Consider the following 27,637-nt stretch of genomic DNA (forward strand, 5'->3'; position numbering starts at 1 on the left):
TAAAATTACAAACGTTTTACGTTAGTTCCGCTACTCGATACGAGATGGCGCTGTAGTCGAATCACGACCAAAATAACATATTATATTAACCATGAATATATACACTTATGAAAATTAGTGCATAATTAAATAAATATATATTTATTGTCAAGAATATAATTACATATACCGACTTGTTACGCTCCTTTGAAAACTTAACTTGGCTTATTATGGTTACTCAGCCGCAGGAACTATCGAGACGCAGACCCCGGAAAAACCGTAACGCTCCAACGGATACTTTGTACGTAGCTTTTTGTGATAAAGTTCTGTTAGCAACATTAAGTTAACTAACGGATATAATTTTCTATTTCATTAGTACAGATTTGTATTTACTGCACAGTCAGATTTTGTCAAACCACATTAGGTAATTTTCTAAACTCTCCCACCAGATGGCGTAAACGCGTCAGCGATTTTCTTACCATAGGTGATCTTCACACTGCCCCGCATCACGCTGCATCTTGCGTGTCGACGCACCTACGCGCGTTCCTGCGGGAGTGCAGATCTGCATCATCGTGCGGGTTTTTCACGCACTCACGCGCGTAGGTGCGTTTTGTAAATTCACGCACAGCGAGTTCCATTTTCAAATATACACGTCACGCCCATTCAAAATCACGCGCGGCATTGCGGGATTCAGTGTGCCATACCTTGCGTCTCGCCCCGCACCTACGCGCGGGGGTGCGTGTTTCTCCGCATGTATGTGCGTGATCCGCATGAACGCGCGTGGATGCATTTTCAGTGTGTTGGACTATGCGTGTTTTCCATACAAACGGAGGTATTTCCATACAACGGAAAAAAACGCATCCACGCACTACGCTGCATCATGCGGGGCAGTGTGATAATCGCCATAGATACATACCTATTAGGTGATCTTCACACTGCCCCGCATCACGCTGCATCTTGCGTGTCGACGCACCTACGCGCGTTCCTGCGGGAGTGCAGATCTGCATCATCGTGCGGGTTTTTCACGCACTCACGCGCGTAGGTGCGTTTTGTAAATTCACGCACAGCGAGTTCCATTTTCAAATATACACGTCACGCCCATTCAAAATCACGCGCGGCATTGCGGGATTCAGTGTGCCATACCTTGCGTCTCGCCCCGCACCTACGCGCGGGGGTGCGTGTTTCTCCGCATGTATGTGCGTGATCCGCATGAACGCGCGTGGATGCATTTTCAGTGTGTTGGACTATGCGTGTTTTCCATACAAACGGAGATATTTCCATACAACGGAAAAAAACGCATCCACGTACTACGCTGCATCATGCGGGGCAGTGTGATAATCGCCTTAAGTTTTGGTAAAATAATTTTATTGTTTATTAATGGACATTATTACTCTCTTTGTTATTGTTTTTATTGATATCATTCTATGTACTAGCTTTATTTTATTTTCTTAGGTACCTACTTAGGTAATTGAGAACAGATTTTAAATTCGAGTTAGATTAGATTTCGGTGATAGGAAATCAAAGCAGTAATGTGTTTTGTGTGTTATTTATATTAATAATCTAAGTGTGTATCTATGCAAGGCAGTGCACGCAATCTGGCATTCCACTCGCGTCAATTGCAAATCATTACATATTGCCGCCATTATACCTAAATACCACTATACCAAGTGGATACAATAAATAACATATCGTGACAAATATAAATATGTAGGACATGTAGGTATAGCTATTATCATTTAATTAAAGACGATTAAAGCTTGCCATTAAACCTGCAAGTTCAATAATTTGCAATTATCTACACTTTTTCGTTTCTTTAAAATAAAAAGTTCTAAGTAAAATTGAAAATTATAAGAACCAATTGAAGAATGTGTCATTTGGTAACAGTCCGAAAAAGTTTCTTTATGGGAGATCGAAGATTGATAACTTAATGAACCTTTAACGTAAACAAGCTATATAAATGCTAAACAACAACAATTCATTTGATTTTATCAAAAAGTCCCTTTTAAAAATACCACATTTATCACACGCAAGTACTACAAATGATATAAGATAACATTATAAACAAATCACTTGAGAAATTAAATTATCACCAGTTACATTCCAATCACAGGCAGTTTGCGTGTGTGCTGCGCTAGGAATTGTGCTGAAGTTGCGCTTGGAGCCTAGGAATAGTGTAGTCAATTGTCGTTTTCGACGTTCGAGTAGGCGTGGTATCCTTTGAGCGCACGACTCCTACATTTGCCCACCATTTGCGCCGCGTCCCGAGTAGTTTGAACCAGTAAACGGAGTGACTGCGCTTGCTTCAATATAAATTTATTATCCTCCGTAGCACAACGCTTGCTTGTGTCTCACGTATCATACAATTTACACAATATCGGTGTCTGTCATTAAAAAGTCTTAAATAAGTGCGATAAGTGCGGCTCGTGGTTCTCATTTCTTGTGGTTCCTGAAAATTATCCGAAAAAGTGCGTGGGATTCAAAGTGGAAAATTTAAATTCTATTTTGGACCGAGTTTATTGTGATTTTATTGGTAAGGTTCTATTACATTTTTTTTGGTTATGAGATGCCTACTTGTTGCTCTCTTAATTTGTAACGAAATAGTCTGTCTAATAGCTTATGGCCCTTATTAGGAAACGCTTAGAAATTATAATTTACAAAAAACAAAATTTAAAAAAAACGTACCTAGGTATTCGTATTTTATATGGATAAGTCTATACGTAGTAATTTTACTATATGTATAATGCGAAAATTACTTCCGAATTGGGCATGAGTCGGTAAATTATCAAAATATTTTTAAGGACAGTTATTTAAAGTTAAATTGTATAAACTATTGTATACAGCTCATAATTAAAATGACAAAAACGTGTACAAATAATGAAGTGATAAATGTCGATTAAGTGTAGTGCTATAATTAGAAATAAAATCACGCGATCACTTACAGAGACAATCGTTTAAATTATTTACATGACGGTGTCGACTTAGTCATTGAATTTATTATTTAATTGAACTAAACGGTTTTATATTGAATTAAAACGAGCTTTCAAATGAGTACTGAGAATTTTGTAAGAGTTGGAAAGCTCAAATTAATTGGTGATAGATAGAAATTTCATGGTGATGACTACATGCTGCGTCGACCCCAAAATAAATTGGAATAATTGCAGGAGGATGATAATAATAATAATGCCGGGACACTTTTTCACACACGGTCGGTTAGCCCCATTTTAAGTTATTAATTAACTTGTGTTATGGGTGCTAACACAACTGATAAACTACATATAGCTACATATATACATATTTTAATACATATGATAACACCCAGACCAACGGCCAACAAGCATGCTCATCACACAAATGTCGACCGAACCGGGAATCGAACCCGGGACCTCGGGTTCGGCAGTCCGGCATGGTGACCATTGCGCCATCGAGGTTGTCATGGTCGTCATGATGATGATGAGTTAGAACGTTCATTTGCTTGAAACATTTTTTTAACTTGGTTTATTTTAGCATGTTATACTTAGCAGGGTAACAATTACGAAATTATAACTCGTAGAGTTAAGTAAAGTAAAAATAACGGTAAGTAGGCATGCATCTACGAGGATCTAATTTCAGTTTCCCTCCAGAACATTATTATTTTGGTATTCCTTTGGAAATTACTCAGGAATCTCAACTCGTGATTCGTGTGTATATGATGTACCTATATATAACTATTTTTTACAAATAAATAAAGAAATCTAGGCCAGAATATATATATGATATAGGTAAATAGCGTTACTACAATCTTATTTCACGTTAATTATCCTTAATAGAATTTATACTCTACACTTTATTGGTGTTTTAACCGCACCTTTCTAGTTCGCTTAGGTGTTGATCATTTTTTTTATTGCGTATTGCCCTTAAATATGTTTTGATAAGATACATTTAATTACAGTTTGATCTCATTGCATTTAATTGTTCTAGAATCTAGTATTGCAGCTGGTATGACAGATAAGTCCATCTAGTTAGTGATAACCAGAGTCCGCTTTGTGATAGTGGTATGGCCGCCAAAATATCGTATGATATATTGGTGGTCTGGTAACATATAGCATTTTGTATATGAGTTAGTTCATTATGATTGGTAATTAATGTTTCGATTTTATTTTGATAATAGGTACAAAACTGTATTTCGAAATTTTCGACGATGCCACCTGCGTCCCTAGGGAACTATGTACATACCAACTTACCGCACATATAAGAAGTAGCTTTGGTGTGAAAGACAGAGTTTAGGGAGAGAATATTTTGAAATATTTAAGAACTTGGCTTTTGTGGTGATTATTCTAACCATTGAAACATTATTCATGGCTATATTAATTCTTATCTATACTAATATTATAAAGAGGAAAACTTTGTTTGTTTGTTTGGTTGTAATGAATAGGCTCAAAAACTACTGGACCGTTTTAAAAAATTCTTTCACCTTTCGAAAGCTACATTATCCACGAGTAACATAGGCTATATTTTATCCCGGTACGGGCAGTAGTTACCACGGGACGCGGGTAAAACCGCGGGAAAACGGCTAGTACTAGATAAAAATAAACTAGCTTATGACGCTACTACTTAAGTAGTGTCACACGCTTTCAAATTTTATCACGGCTAGTTTAAAGTGAAGTGCAATGACCTTTATCGTCTTGATTAGATACCTTAGACACCATGTGTATGTTTCTAGAACAGATAATAGTCATTAATACATACATTTGATAGGTGATTAATAAATCAAAGACAGATTTCAAAAGATAGGTAGGGATGTAACAATAGTTGGTTTTTGAACAGTTTTTAATAATTTTCGGTTTCATTCTATATTAAAGTTAGCTTTATATTGCAGGTTACTTTTGGCCAATGAACATTTGACACATCTTACTCGAAGGTACCGTGATCAAAACCACAAAGTATGACACGATAACATAGGCATTTAAAAGTCAATTCAATTGTCATTTTCCTTAAGTTAAAGATTTAAAAATAGAACAGCCAACCTATGAATAAAATATTAAAATTAAATTATTCTGTTGCCTACAAAGTTTGTAGTCCCGATACACATGATGAATAATAGGTACGTACATAGAATTATGATAATAATATACTATTTTCCATCACAAATTAAAGCATACAGGATGTGTATGTACATTGTTATGTATCAAGTATAGAAGTAATGTATACTTATCACGAGGTTTCAATTACAGCCGACTCGCTAATCGGCGGTCGCCGGCGACATTGCATACGTCATCTCGCTTCTGTAGTAAAACAATTCACGACTGTTGAACTCGATTTTTTTTATCGATATTGCATTGATTCGATTGAGCTTGATACATCGTTGCTACTCCTGATTGACCAAAAAATTGTCTTCAGTGTCATTTGAACATCTTTGGCAGTTGTTATCAGAAAGTCTGACAACCGATCTCACCAATGCGTTATCAGATTGCCGGGGTAACTGGGATAAGGTCAGCTTTTCGCTCCATGTAAAGCACTGGTACTCAGCTGCACCCAGTGAGACTAAAAGCTGACCCTGAAAATAGTTGAGAAAAGACTAGGCAGATGATGAGGTATCAAATTCAAAGTCTGATGTTTAGCTGAATTTGATCTATTTCTTAGTATTGGGAAATCCCTATGCATGATTTTCCTGTCTGTCTTGCTTATCTTGATAACGGAAATCGCAGTAAGCACATTTTTCGGCTTCTTAAAAGATAAAAGTGACAAGCGATTTTCAATCTAGTGATATCGTGTCTCTACCTTACTTAACTTACTGACTTAAAATACTCACAGATTTATTTTACTTTTCGTGGACTTTCAGAAAATGTCAGTCTTGCATTTATAAATACACCAGACGTATTATTGTAAATGCGAATTGTATTTTTTGCTACTTTGTAAATATATTGTAATTTTATTCGTCATATCGGTGTTAATTCTCGATCAATTTGCCTAATTAAATATTTTTACACCCTGTATGGTAGGGACAAGTTATTAAAACCGTGACCACGCCCTTTTGAGCATGACCAGTTGCTGCCGACACCTCGTTGAATGAAACTGTCAATCAAACAACCGACCTTAACATAATAGTATATTAAAAGCTGACAAAAACCAGAACCAAACTTCCAGCTTCGAAGATAAAATGATTCTATAAACAATTTTGATAGTATTCATAAATTAACACCTTTTAATAAAATATTAAATAATATATTTAATGTAACATTACTTGAGATTAAACGTAATAATGAAAGTTACATAAAATAATAAATAATCAGTGAAAGTCGTAAAATGCAGTATTAAATTACTCGTAAATGTCAAAAAACATTATCAGTTTAATAATATGCCGAGGGAATTTATATTTTATGTGCAAACTTACTAATTAAATTGTTAAAATTCTACTCGAAATGTCAGGAAAAGTTCACAATTTCTTATCGATTATGTTAAACAAATATCGCTCGTGGGTACTTACTCGATAAAAAATTTTACAATATTATTCGCTTCATCGTTGGTTCTTATTCTTTGAAGTAATTTAATTGGGGTAAGTATAGTTACAATTACCTACTTACGCCAAACTCAAATTAAACCGAAAAAAAAATTTTTTTTGAACATCATTCTTTTTGGAAACCGATTGTTAAAAAAAACAGACAGAAATAAAAGGTATTTGAGAAAAATCTAGAGGTTAAATTAAAATAAAGCTTTGTCATTCCGCGATATTCAACGATAAGAAAACACGCAACCCTAAAATGATACAGGTAAGTAGCCCAAAATCTTGATACTATGTCAACTGATACAAATCAGACAAATCGCGAAGTACACAGTAACTGTGACAATAATATGGAAATATTCCTACTTTAATCTAAAATTACTTCATTCGTCTTTTGCCACGTGTTTTGTGTCTATTTTTGACAAGTTAAGATTGATCTGTAGTTTGTACGTGGACATATTAGCGTTCAATGCTTTACGCATATCTTATTCAATGTATTGATTTTATCGTAAATCGATTCTGATTTGCGAAAAGATTTTTAGCTGACTCAATGATGAATGGCGTTTATAGAATGATCAGTTATTTTGTCCCATATAATTTACTACGATAGTGGTTTTTTCGAAGCAAATTCGAGGACACTGACAGGGTTAGTAAATGTCACATAATTTAGATCTTTGGGCTCTAGGACATGATGTTTAAGATCATAAATATAATCACAGATGTACTAGAATTTGAAAAACGACATGTAATTTTGACATTCAACTATTAAATATGGCTTTCGGAAGTCCAAACATATCTTGACCGAGTTTTACATGAAACTAATTCAAATTCATATAATAAATGACATTTGAAATGCGTATTATTCTAATAATAGATAGGATATTTTATGAGTAAGTCTACTAATAGGAAAAAAATACGATTTTTGAGAGAATTTTCCAAATCACAGAGGTTCTGCCAAACATGAAGATTTTATTTTAGCAGTCCTTGTTTGTTGGTCTGAGTTTCATGAAAATAATCTAAACTTGGATATATCCGTGTTGGTTATTAAACTTATTAATTTTTACAGTAAATATCGTAAATTATTTACCCGTACCCTTATTTGGTTTAAAATGGAAAGAACATTTTTCACAATAATATCGAGTTGGTTGCTCATCACGTGATGAAAATGTTACAGAAAAACTCTCTATGTACTTGTTTGACATACCACTTCGTTGGTCGCTGTATACTTTAGAGAATCATATATTTTTCTACCTGCTTTCAAACCCTTTTTTATACTTAGCTGTTTTTTAGGGTTCCGTACCTCGAAAGGAAAAAACGGAACCCTTATAGGATCACTTTGTTGTCCGTCTGTCTGTCTGTCTGTCTGTCAAGACCCTTTATCTTAAGAACGCGTGAACGTATCAAGCTGAAATTCACATGAAATACTCGGGTCTATTGTCCCTTTAAGCTGTGAAAATATCAAACTTCTAAGCCAAGCCAATCAAAAGATACAACCGATTATGTCGATATTTTCAACAAATTTTCGACACTCGCAAAGGAATCAAAACCTACAGAGTACTTCCCGTAAACTCAGAATCTTGAAATTTGGCATGAAGCGTTGTCATATAATGCAAATATAGGAAAAATTGCGAAAATCACATTTTTTTTGTTATATAATATAATAAAAATATTTTAATAAAATGAAACTTACTACCTTATTTCTCACGAACGAATAAAGGTACCAAATTGAAATTTATAGCAAATACCTAGGTCTATTGTCCCTTTAAGCAATGAAAAAATCAAACTTCTAAGTTAACGCGATCAAAAGATACAGCAGTTTTACCGACACCTTAGACGAATTTCCGTCACACGCTAGGGAATCAAAACCTACAAGGTACTTCCCGTGAACTCAGAATCTTGAAATTCGGCACCAAGCAACGTTATATAGTACAGATAAAGGAAAAATTACGAAAATGATAAATTTGAAGTTACATAAAATATTAAAATAATATTATTTTTGCTTACATGACATAAAATATTTTTTTAATAATTATAAACTTACTACTTACCCTTTTTCACATGAACGCGTAGAGATATTAAAGTTTTGATAAAAAGTGAAATTCATATCAAACACTTCTTAAATATAATGGCCTCTAAACTGTGAAAAATTTTAAATCATTCAAAGGTCATTGGGCACCTTAGTATGAAAACCATACCCACGGCGGATACGAACGAAATATAGCACAGTATAATGATAAAGGCTCTGATTTACTATGGCATTAGTCGCATCAATGTGAACCATGGGAATCTAGAGAAAATCAGGTGTAAACATCAAATATTTTCCTCATTTCAATGGGGAATTTAAACGACCACGTTTGACGGATTTGAGAAATCATTTCTTTGTAGTGAAAGAGTATACTCGCCGTTTATTTCCATTGTCATCAGGTCAGGATCTGATGATGGAAATCCTGAGAAATCGAGGGCAACTATCAGAAATTGTAGGCATGCATAGATTTAAACTTGATTCTCAGATGTATGTCTGGTGATACTATCAAACAGTGAAGGTTTAGAGCTTACCTGATGATGGAGACGTGAGAAAGTCGAGAGAACTCCTTAACGGTATGTTTTTAGTTACGTCGTGTTTATATTATTCGTATTGACGAGAACTTTTCACAAAAGTTAAAAATAAAAACTTTTTACAAAAAAAAAAACAACTTCTAAAAACAACAAGAAAACTGTTTATATGCATCGGTCTAGATCTCGGTGGTTAAATAAATATATATGCATCCTCTAGACACCGACTTTTAGACCGATGCACCTAACATCTTTTTAATTTATTTCGTGCTCTTGTTTTCTTGTTGCTTTTTTATATGTTTGAAGTTGGATTTGTTTGTAAAATGCTACAAAATAAAGCCGACTTTATAAAACAAAGAAAGGGACAGAATACTTTTGTCAAGGCTCTAGAAACGTAAAGCCAGCAGCCCCGAATCCTACTCTCTAGAGGTCGTTGTTACAATTCGACAGCTACAAGTCGTCAGGTGGTTTCGAAAAAAACCTGAAACTGGGGCTCGTTAGGTGATTAATCCCTCAAAAATAAAAGATCCCATTCCTGCAATGGCTGCTTTAACCCAAGTTAGTAGTGAATTCTCGTCACCTAAAATAAAATAAACTCCAACACAAGGTTACGTTATAAATTGTAAAGGAGTTCCCATAACTATATCTGATCTTTGCTATCGATCCCACAATGGCAGTCAAACCTATCTATGTGGAAAGTCTTCGCCAATACGAATAAAATAAACCCAAACACGTGGTAGTTGCAACATACCGTTCAGGAGTTCCCTCGACTCTCTGTAGTCCCCATAATTAAATCAGCTCCAAACGTTCACTGTTTACCAGTACCCTCAAAAATACACTCACATGTCTGGTTATGACTCGATGCGTGCCTACAATATTCAAGAGTTGCCCTCGATTTCTCAGGGTTTCCAGATCCTCATCAGATCCTGGTCATCCGAATTGGCATCTTCCTTCTTTATGAAAATTCTTTAACAATAAAAACTAGCATTGCAACCTGTACAATCCTCTGAAACTGCTTGTCTTTTATATTTTTCAAACGATCCTGGACATTCGGCTCCATGGAATTTTAATAAAATATTATATTCAAAGAAACGTCATACCATTATCCTCGATTTAAAACTACTTTGATTCATGTCCGCCACTTTTTACAAAGCGGGTCAGATATGCCCAATGACCTTTAAGACATAATTAGTTATTTTCAATCAAATTTCTGAATGATGACTATAAAATGTTGTATATAAATAACTTTTACAAGGTACTGGCCTACTATTTTAGTTATATTATAAAATAAAAAATATTAACTATTTTGACTCTCACGAAATTACCATAACTAAGATTGTTCTAAACTTAACGGTTGGCGCGAAACTCACTTTTTATCTATACAGGATTTGTACGGAACCCTCGCTGCGCGAGTCCGACTCGCACTTGGCCGGTTTTTTTTTTTTATTGAATTCTAAAAAAAACGAACAAATAAATAGCTATATATACTACGTGTTCGCTTACAAATTTTATTATTTCGATTAAAAAAATCCGGAAGCAACAAAGAATATTTCTTCTAAGTGCGCGTGAGTTGATTCCGCGCATGACCTCTTTTTATCCCGACACTTCCGATCGATACGTATCAGAGATCAGTCAAATGTAACGGCCATCAGACTCGACACGAAGCAAGACACCTGACATGGTAAATACGTTTATATATAAAAGTGGATGGTGGTTATGTATGTTTGTAAAATGGAATATAACTTTTTGTTGATTTATAGAGATTTTTTGCCGGATTTGTTCCGCGTTGCACACTTTTCAACCTTTAAGTATGGAAAGTAAAATCTTTCATTGGAGCAATACATAGATGCATCACACATGCTGCATTCATAGTACGTAGTGTACTATACACCTCATCCCGCTGGAACTTTTTATAAGCTTTAAAGTACCTACGTATTGAACGAATACGTTGACAAAGGGAAAATGTTGTAGTCTTGTAAAAGTATAAAATGACACAAAATTGGATTAATTTTATTTATTTATTTATCTTTTCTCTAACTAAATAATTCATTAAAAAATCACAGGCGAGGTCTGTCTAAAAGCTAGTCTCACACAGTTCAATTAAGCGTCGGTCACGCAGGTTCATGCATTTTGCTTTGACAGTCCAGCATTGTAACCATTGTTGCAGTGGACAGCTGCCCTAAATAAAAGTGATAAATGTTTCATTCGCACACGAATGCTTCAGCTTAGATAATATCATATGTGTGAACTTTAGCTCGTATTTAATATTGGAATTGAATATGTTTATAATTTATTTACTTAGTTATAATACAAAATGCCGTATTATTTATGTTGATTAAAGATATCTTGCAATGATTAATTAGGAATCGATTTATAGTTAACTACATCTAGCTTTTACTTTTGAATGCCCTGCAAGAGCCCATGAGGTTTCCATCAGACAGTTGAGGTCCCAAAACAACCCGTAAAACTAAGTGGTGAAATAACACAATGCGAGTTCTAAACTGCTGATGATGGTGTTATGTTAAAGTAAATGATATATTAAGTATTATTATATGTAAAATAACACCATAATGCACATAAAATGCAAACACGCGTGAACAAAATGTTCACGCTAATGCCATCAGCCATTAGAAGTTTCCGTAACGACTTGACTAAGAGCCTCCATTGAAAAACTATAAATATTATTAGTTATTAATAGCCCGTTCTTTGAGCACGTGTTATCAAAACTTCGAGCGTAAATGATTGATGTAATTAATTCGAAAATGTGTTGATAATTTGTCTACATGTGTCGAGACGAGTGATTTAAGATGGATTACTGAACGAACGCCGGATGACGACAAACGATCAACATGCTCGATTTTTGATCGATTCTTATATAAGTTTTATATCGATATTCACGGTTACTTACTGGTTTTTTGGATGGTTATGGTGAAAGAATAGGTTAGTTTTTGCATCATATCTTGCTTCTTTTTATTTGGAAAAGCGAACACTTTTCCATATTAATATAGAATTTCCGAGGAAGCACTTCGTTAATATCGAAATATTAAGACGGACATAGGTCTTTCGAGAGGATGAAAATGATGAAATATCTTTAAAAAACTTAATTTTTTTAACTGGTGGATCTACGTACATGATGAGTTAAGTCCGTACTTACACCACGAGATTGGGAAAACTAAAACGAAATAGGAAAAATAATACAAAAATAGCCTCACACAAAATTCCTGTCCCATCTGACCGCAAAACTACAAAACCAACCTGTACCACTCAATTATTTAATAACGTCAAGGAAGTCCCTTATTCTGACGAATATAATCTAACTGCCGTATTGACACACCAGTCTTGAGACCAAAATGGAAATAGGCCAGCAATGTATCACACAGAATATGTGCTGGATGAAAAATCGTCAAACATTTTTAATTGATTATAATGGGGAATTTAAGAATATTTATAACCGACTCTTTGGCAATGTTTGAGATAGTTAAGAAAAAATATCGAATATTAGCCGCCTTGTAATTTTATTTGAAAATATTTTGGTAGAAGATACTGATGAGTAACTAAATAATGTTGAACATAGCGATAAGAATATTTTTGCTCCTGCTATCAATGCCGCCATTGAAAAACAAGCTCAAAAGCAAAAACAGACTTTGATTAACTCAAAACAAAAACTAAATTGTTATTGAACATTTAGCTTAATAGCCCACCAGACGATCAAGAACAATTATTCTTAATTCCAAATAAGCGCGATTTCACTAAATGCTACGTCACATACGCAGCCGCCTCGTTACTCGTAAATCACATAATTGTGCATGTGACAACCCTCAAGAGGCAGAGAATTGAATTTAATTGACTCTGTTCTAAAAATAGTTCGGGATTGAAGCTAACAGGGCTGTCACGTAGAAGGAACGTGATGGCCCTTACGAGTGCATTGTCTTGAGGATCATTTAATTCCTTTTGTTGGCTTGCTGCTATAGAAAACAGACGTCGTCTCAATAGGACTGGGTACTTTTCTATTGCTCAAGATATTTTGCCAGATCAAACTACATTAATTGGTCGTGAAATATTTTAAAGCGATCAAATGGTTTAGCTTTATCAGTATGCATACGATTATACTAGACATACGGCTGATATGCGGTGTAGAGGGAACTAGTTTAGAGTCTATATCTGAAGCACAGTAAAATACCCAAGCTGCGTTGATATGCAATCGTTGATGCAAATGCTGTAAGTGCATATTAGGTATAACTTTATCATGCAGTATGCAACATGGAGTATATAATCTTGTGGTCGCTGGTTTTAATTAACACGATATTGTAAGTTTGTATCAGTGTTAAGAGTAGAACATGTTTAATTAAAAGTGAAGCGTAGCCGCCTGATTAATCATAACGACTTCATATAAAGCAGTTAAATGTGAACGAAAAATATATTAATGCAATAATCGTATATTATTTTGACAATTTTGACAGTACGGGGCACACATTAAAATAGTTAATAAAGATTTAAATGATAGTCAGGTGAATATATAAAAAAAATATGTTTAGATGAATGCACGGATAAAAAAATACTGTGAGCTTCAAACAAGAAGGCAAAAAGACATGCAATATAACTTAAACATTTGAGACAGATGGAAACTCAATGGTTGGATGAAAAAATAAAAAAAGTGAATCTGCCTACCTCTGACGTGCTATAAAAATGTCTTACGAGTAAACTCACAGTCCGAAGTAAAACGGGTGTTAATAAACGCCCAGTAAAGGCCACTTTCGACTTCTAGCAATGAAATATTACGCAGAAAGCGGTTGCCTACATAATTGTACTTCGTATAAAAGTGATTTATGCTTAGCTTTAAAACTAGCAAAGTAAGAAACAGGTATTTAAAACTAGCTACTTGTAGATCGTAGACAAAATTGAGTTGAACAAATATAGGTTTTTAAGATTATGTTGGCTGAACATTAAGCTGCGCGATTAGTGGAGTACTTTTTGTAGATTCAGTAGTCAGAATACCTATCAGAGTAATTTGTACTAGATTATGATTCAAATAATTCGAGCTCGAAAAGTTCAAACATTGACAGTTGCAACTTCTCGTCTAAAATTGACTTGAGCTCAGTATGATAATTGTGACTGAGAAGTAAGATTCCTAGACTTTGCTGATAATAACGTAGCTAAAAATAATCTATCGCACCACTTCCCAATTCCCTGGGAATGCAATTTAGCCAAAACATGCAGTGAAGTCGTGAATATTTTGGCGAGTATCCCCAAGAATTGGTTGCTAGAGATATAATATTAATATGGTGCTAATATACGGCATTTTTAGACGCAGATAAATTATTTCAGACTTATACAATCTGAATATTACATGATGAATAAAATATGGTGATATGACTGTATTGATTATTTCTTATTTTCCTTAAATCCTTATAGAGAAAATTACACAAATGTACAATTCTACCAATCGCATGTTTATTTCGAAACCCGTTCAATTAACTGTGAAAAAAATAAATAACAATTTAAGTAATACACGCAACATGTATAAGCAATATCTTATGGTGGAACTCGATAAACAATGTTGTGTGTTTACATAAAGCTTGTTAAACAGAATTTAACGAGTAGACGCAAATAAACACTTTATTTGGAACTTGGTAACCAGCCGAAACAGGTTTTCCAGTATCTCGCAAGACGCTATCGAACGGTATGTCAATCTCACAAGATAATCTAGATATCCTTATAGAATTTAAATTGGTGACAATGGCCAAAGCGTAACTTTACCGTCTGCCAGTATTTTTGGTGTCAATCGTTTGTTATAGTCTTTTTAACAGACAAGAATGAAAGATCAAGATAATTTTATTTTCAGTAAGAATTCTGCGAAGTAAACCATCAGGCTTGTCGTAAAAATAGCGTTGTGGTTCCCTTTATTTCAAACTAAAAAGTGCGTGGTGATGTCCCACAATCATCAATAGTATTTGATTCTGGCACTAAGAACAATATACTAAATTGATATACCTAACCCATTTCATTCACCAATAAATTTAAACTTTTACTGTGAAAAAGTTTCAACTTAAAGAGGTAAAGCAACATAAATAAGACAACTAGAGTATTATAATGCATTAGCAAGTAATAAAGATAAACACAAAGCTAGACAATAAAATATTTAGATTACGGTAAGTGAACACCGATGTCACGGCAATACAATACATTTAGTTGGTAAAGGCGTGGCTTTCGAACTATATGCAGAAACATTGCTCGATTGTGTGCATATGAGCCGCCCTTTTGCCTCTGATGATATTTTATGTACACCCACCGGAACTGAACAATTAAATACGGAACAAGAACACCCACTAACTAGACTAGAGTAAGGTTGTTTGTGATTAACATTTCATTATGTCAATGCTTAGTTCGTCCTTAAAGATATTGAACAACTTGCAGCGGAATATTTGCAAACACCTGTAAGTTTTTTGGTCGGTTTCAAATTCGAAAGGAGTATTAAAACATTCTTCCTGAGAAATAAAAATGGCAGAGATGACGTTACAGATGATTTCAAAAATATCTATCCACATACACATAGGTACTTGATTGATAAAGCACGGACCCAAACGATTCAATTTCAGTTTATTGATACTAAGTATAACAGAGGAAGTATGAACAGTGTGTCTACCAGATGTTTTTTTTTCTTTGCGTGGTATGTTGAATCTTTGCTGTCGCCAAGACCATTGTTACGCTTTGTTCTTATTATGTCTGGCGGTTTAATTCTCTGCAAGTATTTAAACAAATGTCACTTGTGCATCAATTAACTGTTGTGACTCATCCATGCGCATAAGTAATTAAAGATTTATTTTTAGAACTAACGGTTTCTGGCATTCAGAATTCATTAAAGGCTCCATTTAAATTAAGAATCAATTTCCCATCTTCGGTTTTATTTTGGTCAAAATACCTTTTTGAATATTTGTGTTTACTTCACTTTGATATGACGAATTCATTAATATTGGCGACTTGCCCCAAGTCTGTCATATCGACCTTATTTTCTTTGCTAACACTATATTGTTTATTCAGTTGAGAGTGTCTGCCTTACTTTTTCATGTCTCGTCTAAATATAACTTCCCATTCTAACAAATAAATATGTATTTTGATTAAACATGGTTTATCTAAACCTTCAAATTAATTTTGCTCATCAATAATTTATCTCTTCTATCCAACTATTTATTATTTATCTTCAATACTTTTAGTTTCGTTTTATTAAATCTCCTATGTGTCATGTGTCGAGCTTGCAACTGATTTCTTAACACAGAAGTCTATAGTCACTGCCTCGCTTACTTATCAAGATTGATACACATGTTTGTTTTTAACTTGTAATTTCAATTAACCGGTTTCTAATCCCCTACGAAATGTTACAGTGTTCGATTTCTGCACTTCAATAATAGCTTGCCATTCGATATTGTACTTCGTCAGACTTTCCATCACGGAAAATTTGTGACTTACCACGTGCTCTTTATCGTGAACATCCATTAGTTTGAGGCCAGCGTTAGTAGGTAGTGTCATTTTCTTGCACATTATCAAAGAGGCAATTAACAAATGTCACTGCAGCTACGTATGTTTCCTATCAAACATCCGTTTAGTGTTTCGTGGTGCGCTAAAATGAACAGTATCATGTAGAATATATCTCATTGTATAAACTATGTTATATAGCATTTTGATTTCTTTAATACCAGTTCAATATCATATCAAAGCCCCGTTTCATCCTCGTGTTGTGTCAAATGACAGATTTACGATTAGATACAAAGTCGTCATGTGGTCGTATTGTTGCGTATGAATCAGGTGATCAGTGATCTCTTCTACCAGATGTAAACAGATACAGTTTATCGCCCCTTAAACAGGTACATTGATAAGCAAGCAATTGTATTGGAAAATCACTTCAGGTACATTGCCTTAAAATATATTTTGATAAACCGTGAGTTTGTATTCTACAAGTGGACAGATTATGCTGAATATTTAAATTCTTGTCAATCTTGCTCTTTGTGTCACAAGAATGGCTTCTGTTTAAATATTTTTTATGTCTAGTTTTTTCGCGATTTCTTTGTTTTTAGGTCGCAAAAATGCATCTTAAGCTTTCACACACAAAATCAATTGCTAAAATATTCGGTAATTGACTTGATTGCTATTTACTACTTAGGACTCAAAGGCCTCTGTATTAAAAAGTCGTTGTAAATTATTTCGATTATTTAACCAATGATTACATAAAAACCTCACAGCACAAATCTAGACGTACCTAAGTAGTTAAGTGACGATTAAATATGACATGTAATGACCGTAGTAAAGCAAGAAAATAATGTTTTCAGGGCGGTGCCGAGGCACGCGGGGCTGACTCCATTGCTGCGGACAGGCGGCGCGCGCGTATCTGCACTACTCCACACGTCCGCGCCCGCGCCGCACGGCTCGCACGCACCCACACATATCCTGCATCTCCCGAACCGTGCACCGAAACCGAACAGTGACAGTGAACATTTACGTACTATAACTTACAAAACAAGTGAAATCCCTAGTGATTCCGTTCAGTGCTCGGTAGCCGAGTGAATGCGCGTGTGTTTCGACAACCTCTGCTTTGGATCGTCACAGCGTACAGCTGCTGACGATGAGCCGAGGGCCCTAGTGAACACAGGTGGAGGAGCGCTTACCGTGGCGCCCACAGTGAACGGCGATAGGCGTGCTTTAAACGAAACGTATAGAGAGATTGAATTAAATGGTATAATGGGGACTCCAAGCGCAATGAACGCGGATTCTGAGAATTGTGTTGCCAATGCAACGATGACGAATGACATGCAGCCTCTAATAGAGAGGATTAGGGAACTGGAGGCGTTGCTAAAGCAACGGGACCAAGAGATGTTGGAACTGCGCTCGCAACTGGACAAGTTGCAGAGCGTGTTCCCGTACCAGCAGTATGCTCGAGGCTCGAGAGGCCCGAGGAAGCAGAGGGCCCAGGGTATCTCTGCTGAGCCACAGACCAGCTCATCCCTGCAGGATTTGACTCACCAGACGTTCCCGACATACGACAAAAGCGAAGCGTAAGTACTCACTATAATGTTATCTATACTCGATAAAACAAACAAGTTCACATTCATGACATATCTGATAATTTAGGTAACGTTTTTGTTAGATGTTTCATAATGTATTCGTAGCAGAAAACTTTAGACAGCTGGTCGTTTGGCAGATTATAGTTCATACCTTTTGTGACGGCTGGGAGTGAACTGAGATATACTGGGTGTTAATTAACTTGCACCTGTTTCGTGCAAGGCAATACTTTAAATAATACCTCACGTAAAGTACAGTCGCGCGTACTCTTGTGACAGTTCACCGGATCTATTTAAGATTGCAGTTACTGAAATCCTTTTAAAAGTATTTTATTGTCAGTGTGTCCCTAATATACCTTAAAAAGATCACAAGACTGTCAAATGCATCTTTCGTGTAGGCCAATGTAAATAAAGGAAATAATTTCGGCAAACACGCTGACGAAGGAAAGCCTTTATAAAATGTTTGTGTTACCTCTCAGGGACGATATAAAAATGCTTTTATAAACATTAATGACGAGGTCAAATTAGCAAGGGCTTAAGATGTCACGTGTGATTTGAGGTCAACAGAATGTAAAATAGGCCAACTAAAAGATTATAATTTTAGGTTAAAACATTAATTCTAAAATCTGCCTTACGCACAAAAACGTGAAGGCAGACAAACAAAATAGTAATATCGAAAATACAATGTCAGATACAAAATGTTTATAAAAATTCCATTCTGTTGATGTTAACGCAATCATATTACATACGTTTGACGTAGATCATCAACAATGATTTCGAAATTAATCACAATGTACAAAATGACAATTGTACACAAATCGAGATAGTTGACAGTCAAGCGTCTCCGACACTTACGTCGATGTTAATTCCCAATTCGTGACACGCCAATACAGGATTGGTACATAGAATTTACACTGAAGTATGATAACCTTTGTTGTAGGTACGTAAATACTTTGACATATTTCTTGAATAAATATTGCCGGGTGGCTAGCGATTTTCTTTGTCAGGGTTTAGAAGATGACCAGGTAATGAAAACGATGATACTAAACTTTAAATATGTAGTTAACTTCAATATACATATATGGGGAATAACCATCATGAAATGTATTCACGGTTGTTAAACTCAATTGAAAGAGTCAAAATAGTAAGGAGACCAACATCACATTAAGGAAAACTTAAAAACCAAAATAGCGATTAAGTAATTGTTGCTTAATGTTTTCATTGCAGATGATATAATTAATGATATCTCGTATTTGTTTAGTGCTTAGTGACGCAAAAATAGAATTATATTAACGCCATATAATACCACTTCCCAACCACACTGTAGCTGAGATGTTGATAACAAAAGAATGTGCAAGGCCTTCAAAGAATTATTCCACATGACGCAAAAAAAAATATTGATGAGGCAAGAAGAATGTGAAAAGTTGATGTCTAATAATGTTATCGACTATGCCAAAACGCTGGCTAGGCATATGCTATTTCGAGAATGCTTAGTTGATTATTATATCTTTACCTAAATACAACACTAGAAAGATGAAATACGTTAACATACTATTATACATAATGGCCAGCTACATATGATTTTAATTCCTTTACTTCACGCCCAATTGAGCTGTCAGCAATATCAGTTTCACTTCAAAATCAGTATTCTTAATCCGACATCGTTTAACTAATGCAACAAAATGGGACGTAATAGTGTGAACGATAGCGTGAATTTTAATATACCCATTAGCATTCGCTCCAACGTCATGTGCAAAGGAATCGATAACGTTTGTCATTTATCCTTCATGTTTACCTTCGTTATTAACTTCTAAGTTGCAAAAACAAACTGCAAATTAAATCGACATTACGCATATTATCGCAGTTTGTTTAATTAATTTGTAAGTTTATGGGCCTCCTGGTCTTAATTTAGTCGTTGTAAATAACTTTATAGTTTTATTTGATTTCAAATGGAAATTTTAATCTTGCTCTATTTTTAGCATATTTTCCGCTATCTAGAACAGGTTTTGTGTCTTTTACAACTTTGTTTGATCTGCGTGTACTTGAAAAGGTACCAGACGATCTAGATAAAATCCTACGGGTTTTGTCATTAGCATTTATTAGCAGTTTAAAAATACTGTCAAAAAGTGGCGGTTCAAGGAGACTAGATAACCTTTATGATTGTCCTTATCATTGTCCCATCGCACTCGTATGCTTCAAACGTTGTCGTTTCACAATGTCGTTATTGAAATTTGTGTGTTTTGACTTCATTCTGTACGCTTTAAAAATCTTCGTTTACCTTAATCTCTTCTTCTAAAACGAATGTAAAAGTCCAACCTTTCAATGTGAGGCGGTCACCATGACGGTTGACATTTACTGAGACAGATTTGTATTAACTACAAGGGCTAACAGAATGTAAATGGACACGCGGTATTCTGAGAACAACTGCGAAGAAATCAAAATAATTACACCTATGTGCTAGTAGGGTTAAAATTAATTTTATATTGCCATGTTATTTCTTGTGACCTATGATAATGGGATACCAAAAAAGAAAAAGCTGTCGATTTTCGACAGATGTTACTTTATAAAGACAGGATTCTTAATGACGACATTGTACTACCTATACTCTTGTTCTAATTTATTAAGATGTCAAGGTTTAAGTCTACCAACCAATTTTGTTTTGTTTGCTTAACTAGATAATTGGTTCTATGGTACTGAAAAGGTTGCGCCGTTCAATCATCAACACCATGTTAGGACTTACTGCAATAATCGTGAACAACAAACTAGCTTTACTAATTAATAATAATTTATTATCACTTAGTTCTATGCTCCCTTTTGATGAAATAAGTGTACGTGCACAAGTTATCTCTCCGTCTGTCTTTTCATTTACATACTTATCGGTTCGCTGGTTACTAAATAATGTTACTGTATCACTTGTCCCAGTCAAGTCTTGTGCGGATTGTTAGAAATTTACGTCAATATTCTGTATGCAGTCAGTCCGTGAATAAATAACAGCGGTCTGACATCCAATGATATGGACATGATAATTTGTAGCTGTTTAAACAGATATAGCTACGTCTGGAATAATGCAAGATTAGATTGATAAGCGATAACAAAAGATAAATTTGGTTTATGGTGAGAATTATAATCCGCTTGACATATGTGTAATTGCGATAAAGAAGGCAATTTCTTTGGTCTCCGAAATGTCAAGGAGGTGAATGGAGACATTGACTTTGTGAAATTAAACTTGAAACTCGATGAATCTTAGCAGGTTTTTTTACATCTATACTAGTGAAAATAAGAATCGCTGCTTCGGTTGAATCAACAGAACTGTGTAAATAATCTCTGCTATCCAATTTTAACATTTTTACGGCATCTAAAGTACCGAGTTTATGTTTGCCTTTGAACTTTATAACTGTACCATGAAAAGCCAGAACAAATAAACTCAACGAGGTGGAAATTTTAAATATGGTCATAATTTTATTGTACCCTGAAATGGAGAGGTGAAAACTTGTTTCCCAGAGCAGTTGTTATTCGTTGCATTAATAAAAAGCAGAATTTGGCGTTTTAATATTTATACTAATTAATGTTGTCGTATTTTATTTTGCTGTTATGTTATCTTCCTATTTACTCAGACAATCAATAAAGATACTATCGTCATTGCTTTCTTATGAATCATCTTCATGTCTATTGAACATACCTACGCATTTTATTAATAGCATGAATAGTGATAAGGGATTCCTCAAAGTCAAAAAGAGCATCGAACTATTTTCAACGACTGTATTATTTAAATACATTTAAAATACTAGGAACTACTGTGTTTTCAACACCTTCTTTGGTTAGACTAGTTTAAATGCAGCTCCTATTTAAGATGCTGAAATACGATGAACCTTCATTTCCACATTTTAACGTTAAATTCTTGCATTCAAATGTTCTGCTCAACTACGTGTTACTAGATTTTTCAACATCAGTTGACCACTTCTAGTTGGAGATCATCAAGAGAATTTATTAGAAATCCCAAATTAATGACAGCCTGTTTTTTCTTTAGACATTATGGGAATAATTGGGTACTTTCCGCTAAAATAATTTGAAGCTCTACGTAGAAATTTCTCTTCTCACAAATGTATGTCAAGTGATTCAACGACTATCTGACTTCGTTTTATTGTTCAAGTACTGCGTCTGAGTGCCGAAGAAGGACATCTTGGCTGTAACTTTTAATGAAATTGTAAGGATATCAACAGCATTACGTGTTTATTGCAGATGTTTTATTATTGCTAATTGTGGCTAAATTAGGTCGGTGATAAATTAATTGACTTTTAAAAGTACGCTAATTAGTCAAAATTCCTCAGTGTGCGCGACGATTAAAATGTTTTATTGGTTTCTTATTATGCGTATTGCCTACTTTGAAATGTTTATTTGGTGATATTTGTTTCATTTGAGAGTAAAACCTTCGCGGTGTCCTCGATCGCATTGTCTAATTTATTCCGAAGTTTTGCAATGTCGTAAAGATCTGTCGTCTGGTTGTCATTGTATACTGTGTAGGTATAAAGTCCAGTCCCTGTATACGGTTGTTGTACGTAACCGCAACTTTACGAGGTTGCGGATGTCTATTAACTGGTGCTTCGAGTTCAGAAGTTCGCCTTCGTTGAAATACAACGTGATTTTTTTTGCAATTTTTTTTTTCACCTTTTTCTGAATTGCTTTCGTTTAAATTGAAACGGCTTTTATGTTGTATGTTGTTAGACTGTTTAATAATATGTTTGACGCATTTCGTTGTGTATCTATCTATGCTATTAATTTTGAATATATGTGTTTATTTGTGGCATCACGTACAGAAGTCAAACATTACTGCTTAACCTGGGTAATAAGCGTTACTGTATTAAGTATAATCGTTTGAGGAAAAAAATCTTGATCTTGAAAGTCATGATTCTCAGAGTTCACACCACAATTACCCTCATGTTTATAAAAAAGACTAGAATTACTAATTCCACTAAAATGTGAAGACTTTGACCTAACCCTTATCTTAGGGTGCGTCTACACGGTGCAAGTAGCTTGCGCATGTTGAGGCACATGCGCAGGTTACATGCATTTTAAATAGGTACGTGCGGGTCCAGCGACTCGCGCATGTACCAAAGCACACACACACCCGAGTGCTCTTATCACTTGTCACTTGCGCATGTTAACTTGCTCCAGCTGCATGCACCGTGTAGACGCACCCTTAGTAACGAATGTAGTGCACGCTATTTATTTAACAACATCGAACTAGTTTTTAATTTCTGTATAGCGGTTGCTACTGGTTGTGGTTTGGTTGTTCTAGCTCACGTGACTACTTCTGTATGAACTATAATAGTAGATAATAGGTTGTCATAAGGTTGACACGATGCAACTCGTTTTATTTTTATCTGTCATTTGTTTTGTTAGACAGTGGCAAGTATTGACTAATGCACTCTTGTTGGTTATTTAAGCTACATTTTAATGTTGAGGGTCGTGGTGGGTAAAAGTCATGGTGGCCTAGTGGGTAAAAAGTCGTGGTGGCCTAGTGGGTAAAGGACCAACCTCAAGTATGAGGGCGCGGGTTCGATCCCAGGTCAGGCAAGTACCGATGCAACTTTTCTAAGTTTTTATGTACCTTCTAATTATTTCTTAGACACCAATGACCGTGTTTCGGATGGCACGTTAAACTGTAGGTCCCGGCTGTCATTGAACATCCTTGGCAGTCGTTACGGGTAGTCAGAAGCCAGTAAGTCTGACACCAGTCTAACCAAGGGGTATCGGGTTGCCCGGGTAACTGGGTTGAGGAGGTCAGATAGGCAGTCGCTTCTTGTAAAGCACTGGTACTCAGCTGAATCCGGTTAGACTGGAAGCCGACCCCAACATGATTGGGAAAAAGGCTCGGAGGATGATGATTTTTATGTTGAGGGTGGAGTGGTTTGTGCAGATTAAGATTTTGGTCTCTTCACAAATTATTGGATTTTTGTGTGAGAGATTTGTGAGTGAATTCTAGTGTAAGATTCCACCGTTGTATAGGTAGCTGTTGCTATAAATACCTGTAGTTCAAACTTATTATTGACCTTGAATGATATAAAACGTATGATTTAATACATAAAGATTTATATAATAGATTACACGCACAATCAGTTTCTGCGTTCATCATAAAGAAACAAGAAGGAATGATCATACAGACCGCCCATTATTTTTAACGACTCGTATCAGAAAAACGTGCATTAAACGCTAAGATTTATCGGCACTAAAGCTCTGGAACACTGAATTAACTTACGACCTGATAAGACAACGATAAGTGTACGTACAATAATCAGTACGCATAAACCTTTGAATTAAAAAATAAATAAAACGAAAGTTGATTTACTTCGGAAACTGTCACTTGTGTTCCAATTTATTTTCAACTGGTTGCAAATGATAACAGAGCATTGCGGTCCTTTTTTAATTGGTCCATCAATTTTCGGCGAGAACTCACAGAGTGTATATTACATACTAAGTGACAGTATACGTCGTTTAAAGTCTTGGTTGTATGCACGTAAATCCGTTTCACATTTCAGTTTTTAATCATAACTCTAGACAGAACTTAATTACGTATAAAAAATAAATGGTATCAGATTTACAAAAAATGTGCGCACGATATGATTTTTTGACAGCTTTTATTTTGCACTTTATTTTATCACCTTTTGCTGTAGCATAAAAAAGTTTTTATTATCTAAGTCATTCAAGAAAATGTTTTATAATAACTTCCCTACACACAACCATTGTTAAACTATTATATCTTCACCACGAACAATGAAGTGGTCAAAACACATAGGTAGGTAGTCGTAGTCAAAACAATACCTATATGAATATAGGAAGCTCTTTCGCCAAGTCAATGTAGACATGACATTTATTATCCACCATTTTTGTTTTAAATCATCGATAGTGTTTTGTTTCTTAGTAACTGTAATTGTGGGTTTCGGGGTTGTTCGAAAGAGTTACCGCAGCCCTGACACATAAAGCGCCTAAGAAGGAACATGATGGGTTTTAGTCAGTAAGAGTCTGACACTCCCTCAGTCCCTCACGCTGCTCCGACAGCGGTTTGAGGTATTAATGATAGATTAGAATAACGCACGCTAGCTGTTGGAACCCCAATTAATTGGCATGTTTCATCAATGCGAAGTATTTTGGCATGGAATGTTATTACTACTTTGATTATGTATCTTGAATATTTTTCAATGTACAGTAAACTTCAGGTCAGTAGTAACAGTTTTATAGGAAAATCGTACTTATTACTATTGAGTTAAGGTGCATGACAGTTACCACTGATGTGCAGTCTACCGTACCAAATTGTTCAAACTATCTTCTTATCAGATGATGGCAATTTTTCAACTTTTAATTTCAATGTAGGTAACTGGCTTTTAATACAAACACTTAGGTCAAACCTTTTATTTCTTTAACACTTTCTTCAAACGTTGGGATTCCAAATAAAGCAAAATGTCAAAGTCGTTTTGTTTAGCAACAGTGAGTTCTCGCGAGTTAGCCGAAGCACGGTGTCAACGTTGTATAAATTTCCCATTTCATACCATTTACGTACATTTTAATTTAACTGCATACGTCAAAGGCTCCAACCAACCTTTATTGGAAAAGAGTTTGACGATAAATTTCAATTATCTTGCTTATTTTTAGTGACAACATTCTTTTAATTCATTCTATGTTATTTAGAGTGGACTCATTTACATACAGGTAGGTACATGTTAATTATATTTCTTCATACATGATATGACTTAAAAACGCACTTACCTACAAGTATTGCTTCTATTACATTGGGTTAGGTCAGTTTGATGTATTTTTTTAGAGATATGCAAATTCCGTGAATTCTAATGCAAAAGAATCAAACTATATTATTCAAAATTATACCCTTGAACTGGTAAAAATTAACTGGCAAAAAGAAATTTTCTCGCCACAAAAAAAGTAGAGAAGTATTCTATCTAGTCATTTCACGGTAAAGAAAAAATACAATAAGGATTATTCTTTAGATAAACTATATGAGCCAATACGGACAAGATCATAGTAAGGAAAGAGGTGAATTACCCCTTAAATGTGGCAATTTCTTTGTCGTAATGATGATAAAGTGATCCACCTGTTGCGAATCTTTTATTTATCACTTCGTATAGTTATTATCTTATGCGTCAGACATAAGAAATCTTGCGTGAGATTTATCCTTATTTAATTATACCCACTGTGTTTTTTGGATAGGTCCTTTCAGTGGGCGAAATTCTCAGATATTGCTGCAATTAAAAAACGTTTTATTTAATACCTAAAACGAGTGTTTTTCAAATAATTACTTGTTTGGAACCTTTCTATACAAGCGTTTGTATACAGGCTATAAAATTTACCGTGGGTGGATAGGGTGGAGATTACTTAAAGTGAAATTAAGGCCATCATCTGATTAGTAAGGTGACATGGTGGCCACCTAAAAAATTCTTCAGCTTAGTTTTTTACAGTACAAAAATATTTAGTTAAAACATTATATTCCCAGAATACTTATCAACAATGGAAAAATGGAACAGAGGACAGTGCTCAATTTTTTTCGCATTAAATTGTATCGTAGTTTTAAGGTTGTCACAATACTGTGTTTGTTATTTTTTTGATAACATATTAACATAAATATTTCGCTATAAAATTATTTATTGTTTAGTATTATTACTTTTTATGTTCGAATAGGTGTATAATTAGTGATCATCATTTACAATATCTCACTTAACTGTCTGACATTGATAGCACTCATGCTGGTATAATTAAGTTACATCATACAGTGTGTTATCAGCTAAACTGTAATAGTTATTAATATTGCCCCTTTTGTTCAGTTAGTTTTTAAAGTCTTCAACCATTTTAAAACAAAATGCTTATTCTTTGAAAATTTCTGATCCTCCTACAAAAGACTCCAAGAAAGGAAAAAAAACTTAGATGAATTTGACACAATCCAAAGAATGATATCAATCGATCCAAATATTTTTCTGTAACCCAAATTACATAAAAATTCATTCAGTAGTTAAAACACAAGAATATTTTATTCTACCCAAAGAAACAATCCCTCTAAAACTATATATAGTCATATCATGTCATATGACATTCGGTCATTACTTCACAGTTGATTTTATTAGTCATCTGTTATCTATGTCTACTCTACAACATACAATACAAAATATTTCAAATCACGTGAGTTCAAAATACATTCTAAATTGCTAATAATTAAGGTTGATAATGGAATGTAAAGAAAAGATTAATGGTATGTTTTGTGAACATGTTTTGTGTGTCTGTGTGTGTGTGAATCGCGCGACAATAAAGCAAGTAATTAAAAATAATTGAGAGCTATTTGGTTTTCTTGTTAAGCGTATACAACTTTTGATTACGTTGTAAAAAACTTCGCAGACATTATTTACTAACTAACTAAAGACGTTTTGGCATAAGTTTATAGTATATTTTGTTGTTGTTTTATTTTGTGTAATTGAACTTTATTACCTTTCAATCGTTAGTTGCTTCCTACAATTGCATAAGCTACACACTACTGGAAAACTTGAAGTCTAAACTATGTCTGTCTTACCACAAAAACTTT

General features: G+C 34.7%; 1 protein-coding gene across 2 annotated transcripts in view; it reads left to right on the forward strand.

The window, feature by feature from the left end:
- LOC124639070 (cGMP-dependent protein kinase, isozyme 2 forms cD4/T1/T3A/T3B) overlaps positions 1-27,637 on the forward strand; it is a 123,910-nt gene that overhangs the window by 24,817 nt on the left and 71,456 nt on the right. The window contains exons 1-2 of one of the 2 annotated variants that reach the window (XM_047176293.1): positions 2,111-2,509; positions 17,332-18,054. In XM_047176293.1, coding sequence (XP_047032249.1) covers positions 17,567-18,054 — 488 coding nt within the window. In that variant the 5' untranslated portion in view covers positions 2,111-2,509; positions 17,332-17,566. Of the gene's footprint in view, positions 1-2,110; positions 2,510-17,331; positions 18,055-27,637 lie in introns of those variants that run through there. The other variant, XM_047176292.1, reaches the window with a different exon arrangement.

The sequence above is a fragment of the Helicoverpa zea genome, chromosome 18, assembly GCF_022581195.2.
Source record: "Helicoverpa zea isolate HzStark_Cry1AcR chromosome 18, ilHelZeax1.1, whole genome shotgun sequence".
Lineage (NCBI taxonomy): Eukaryota > Metazoa > Arthropoda > Insecta > Lepidoptera > Noctuidae > Helicoverpa > Helicoverpa zea.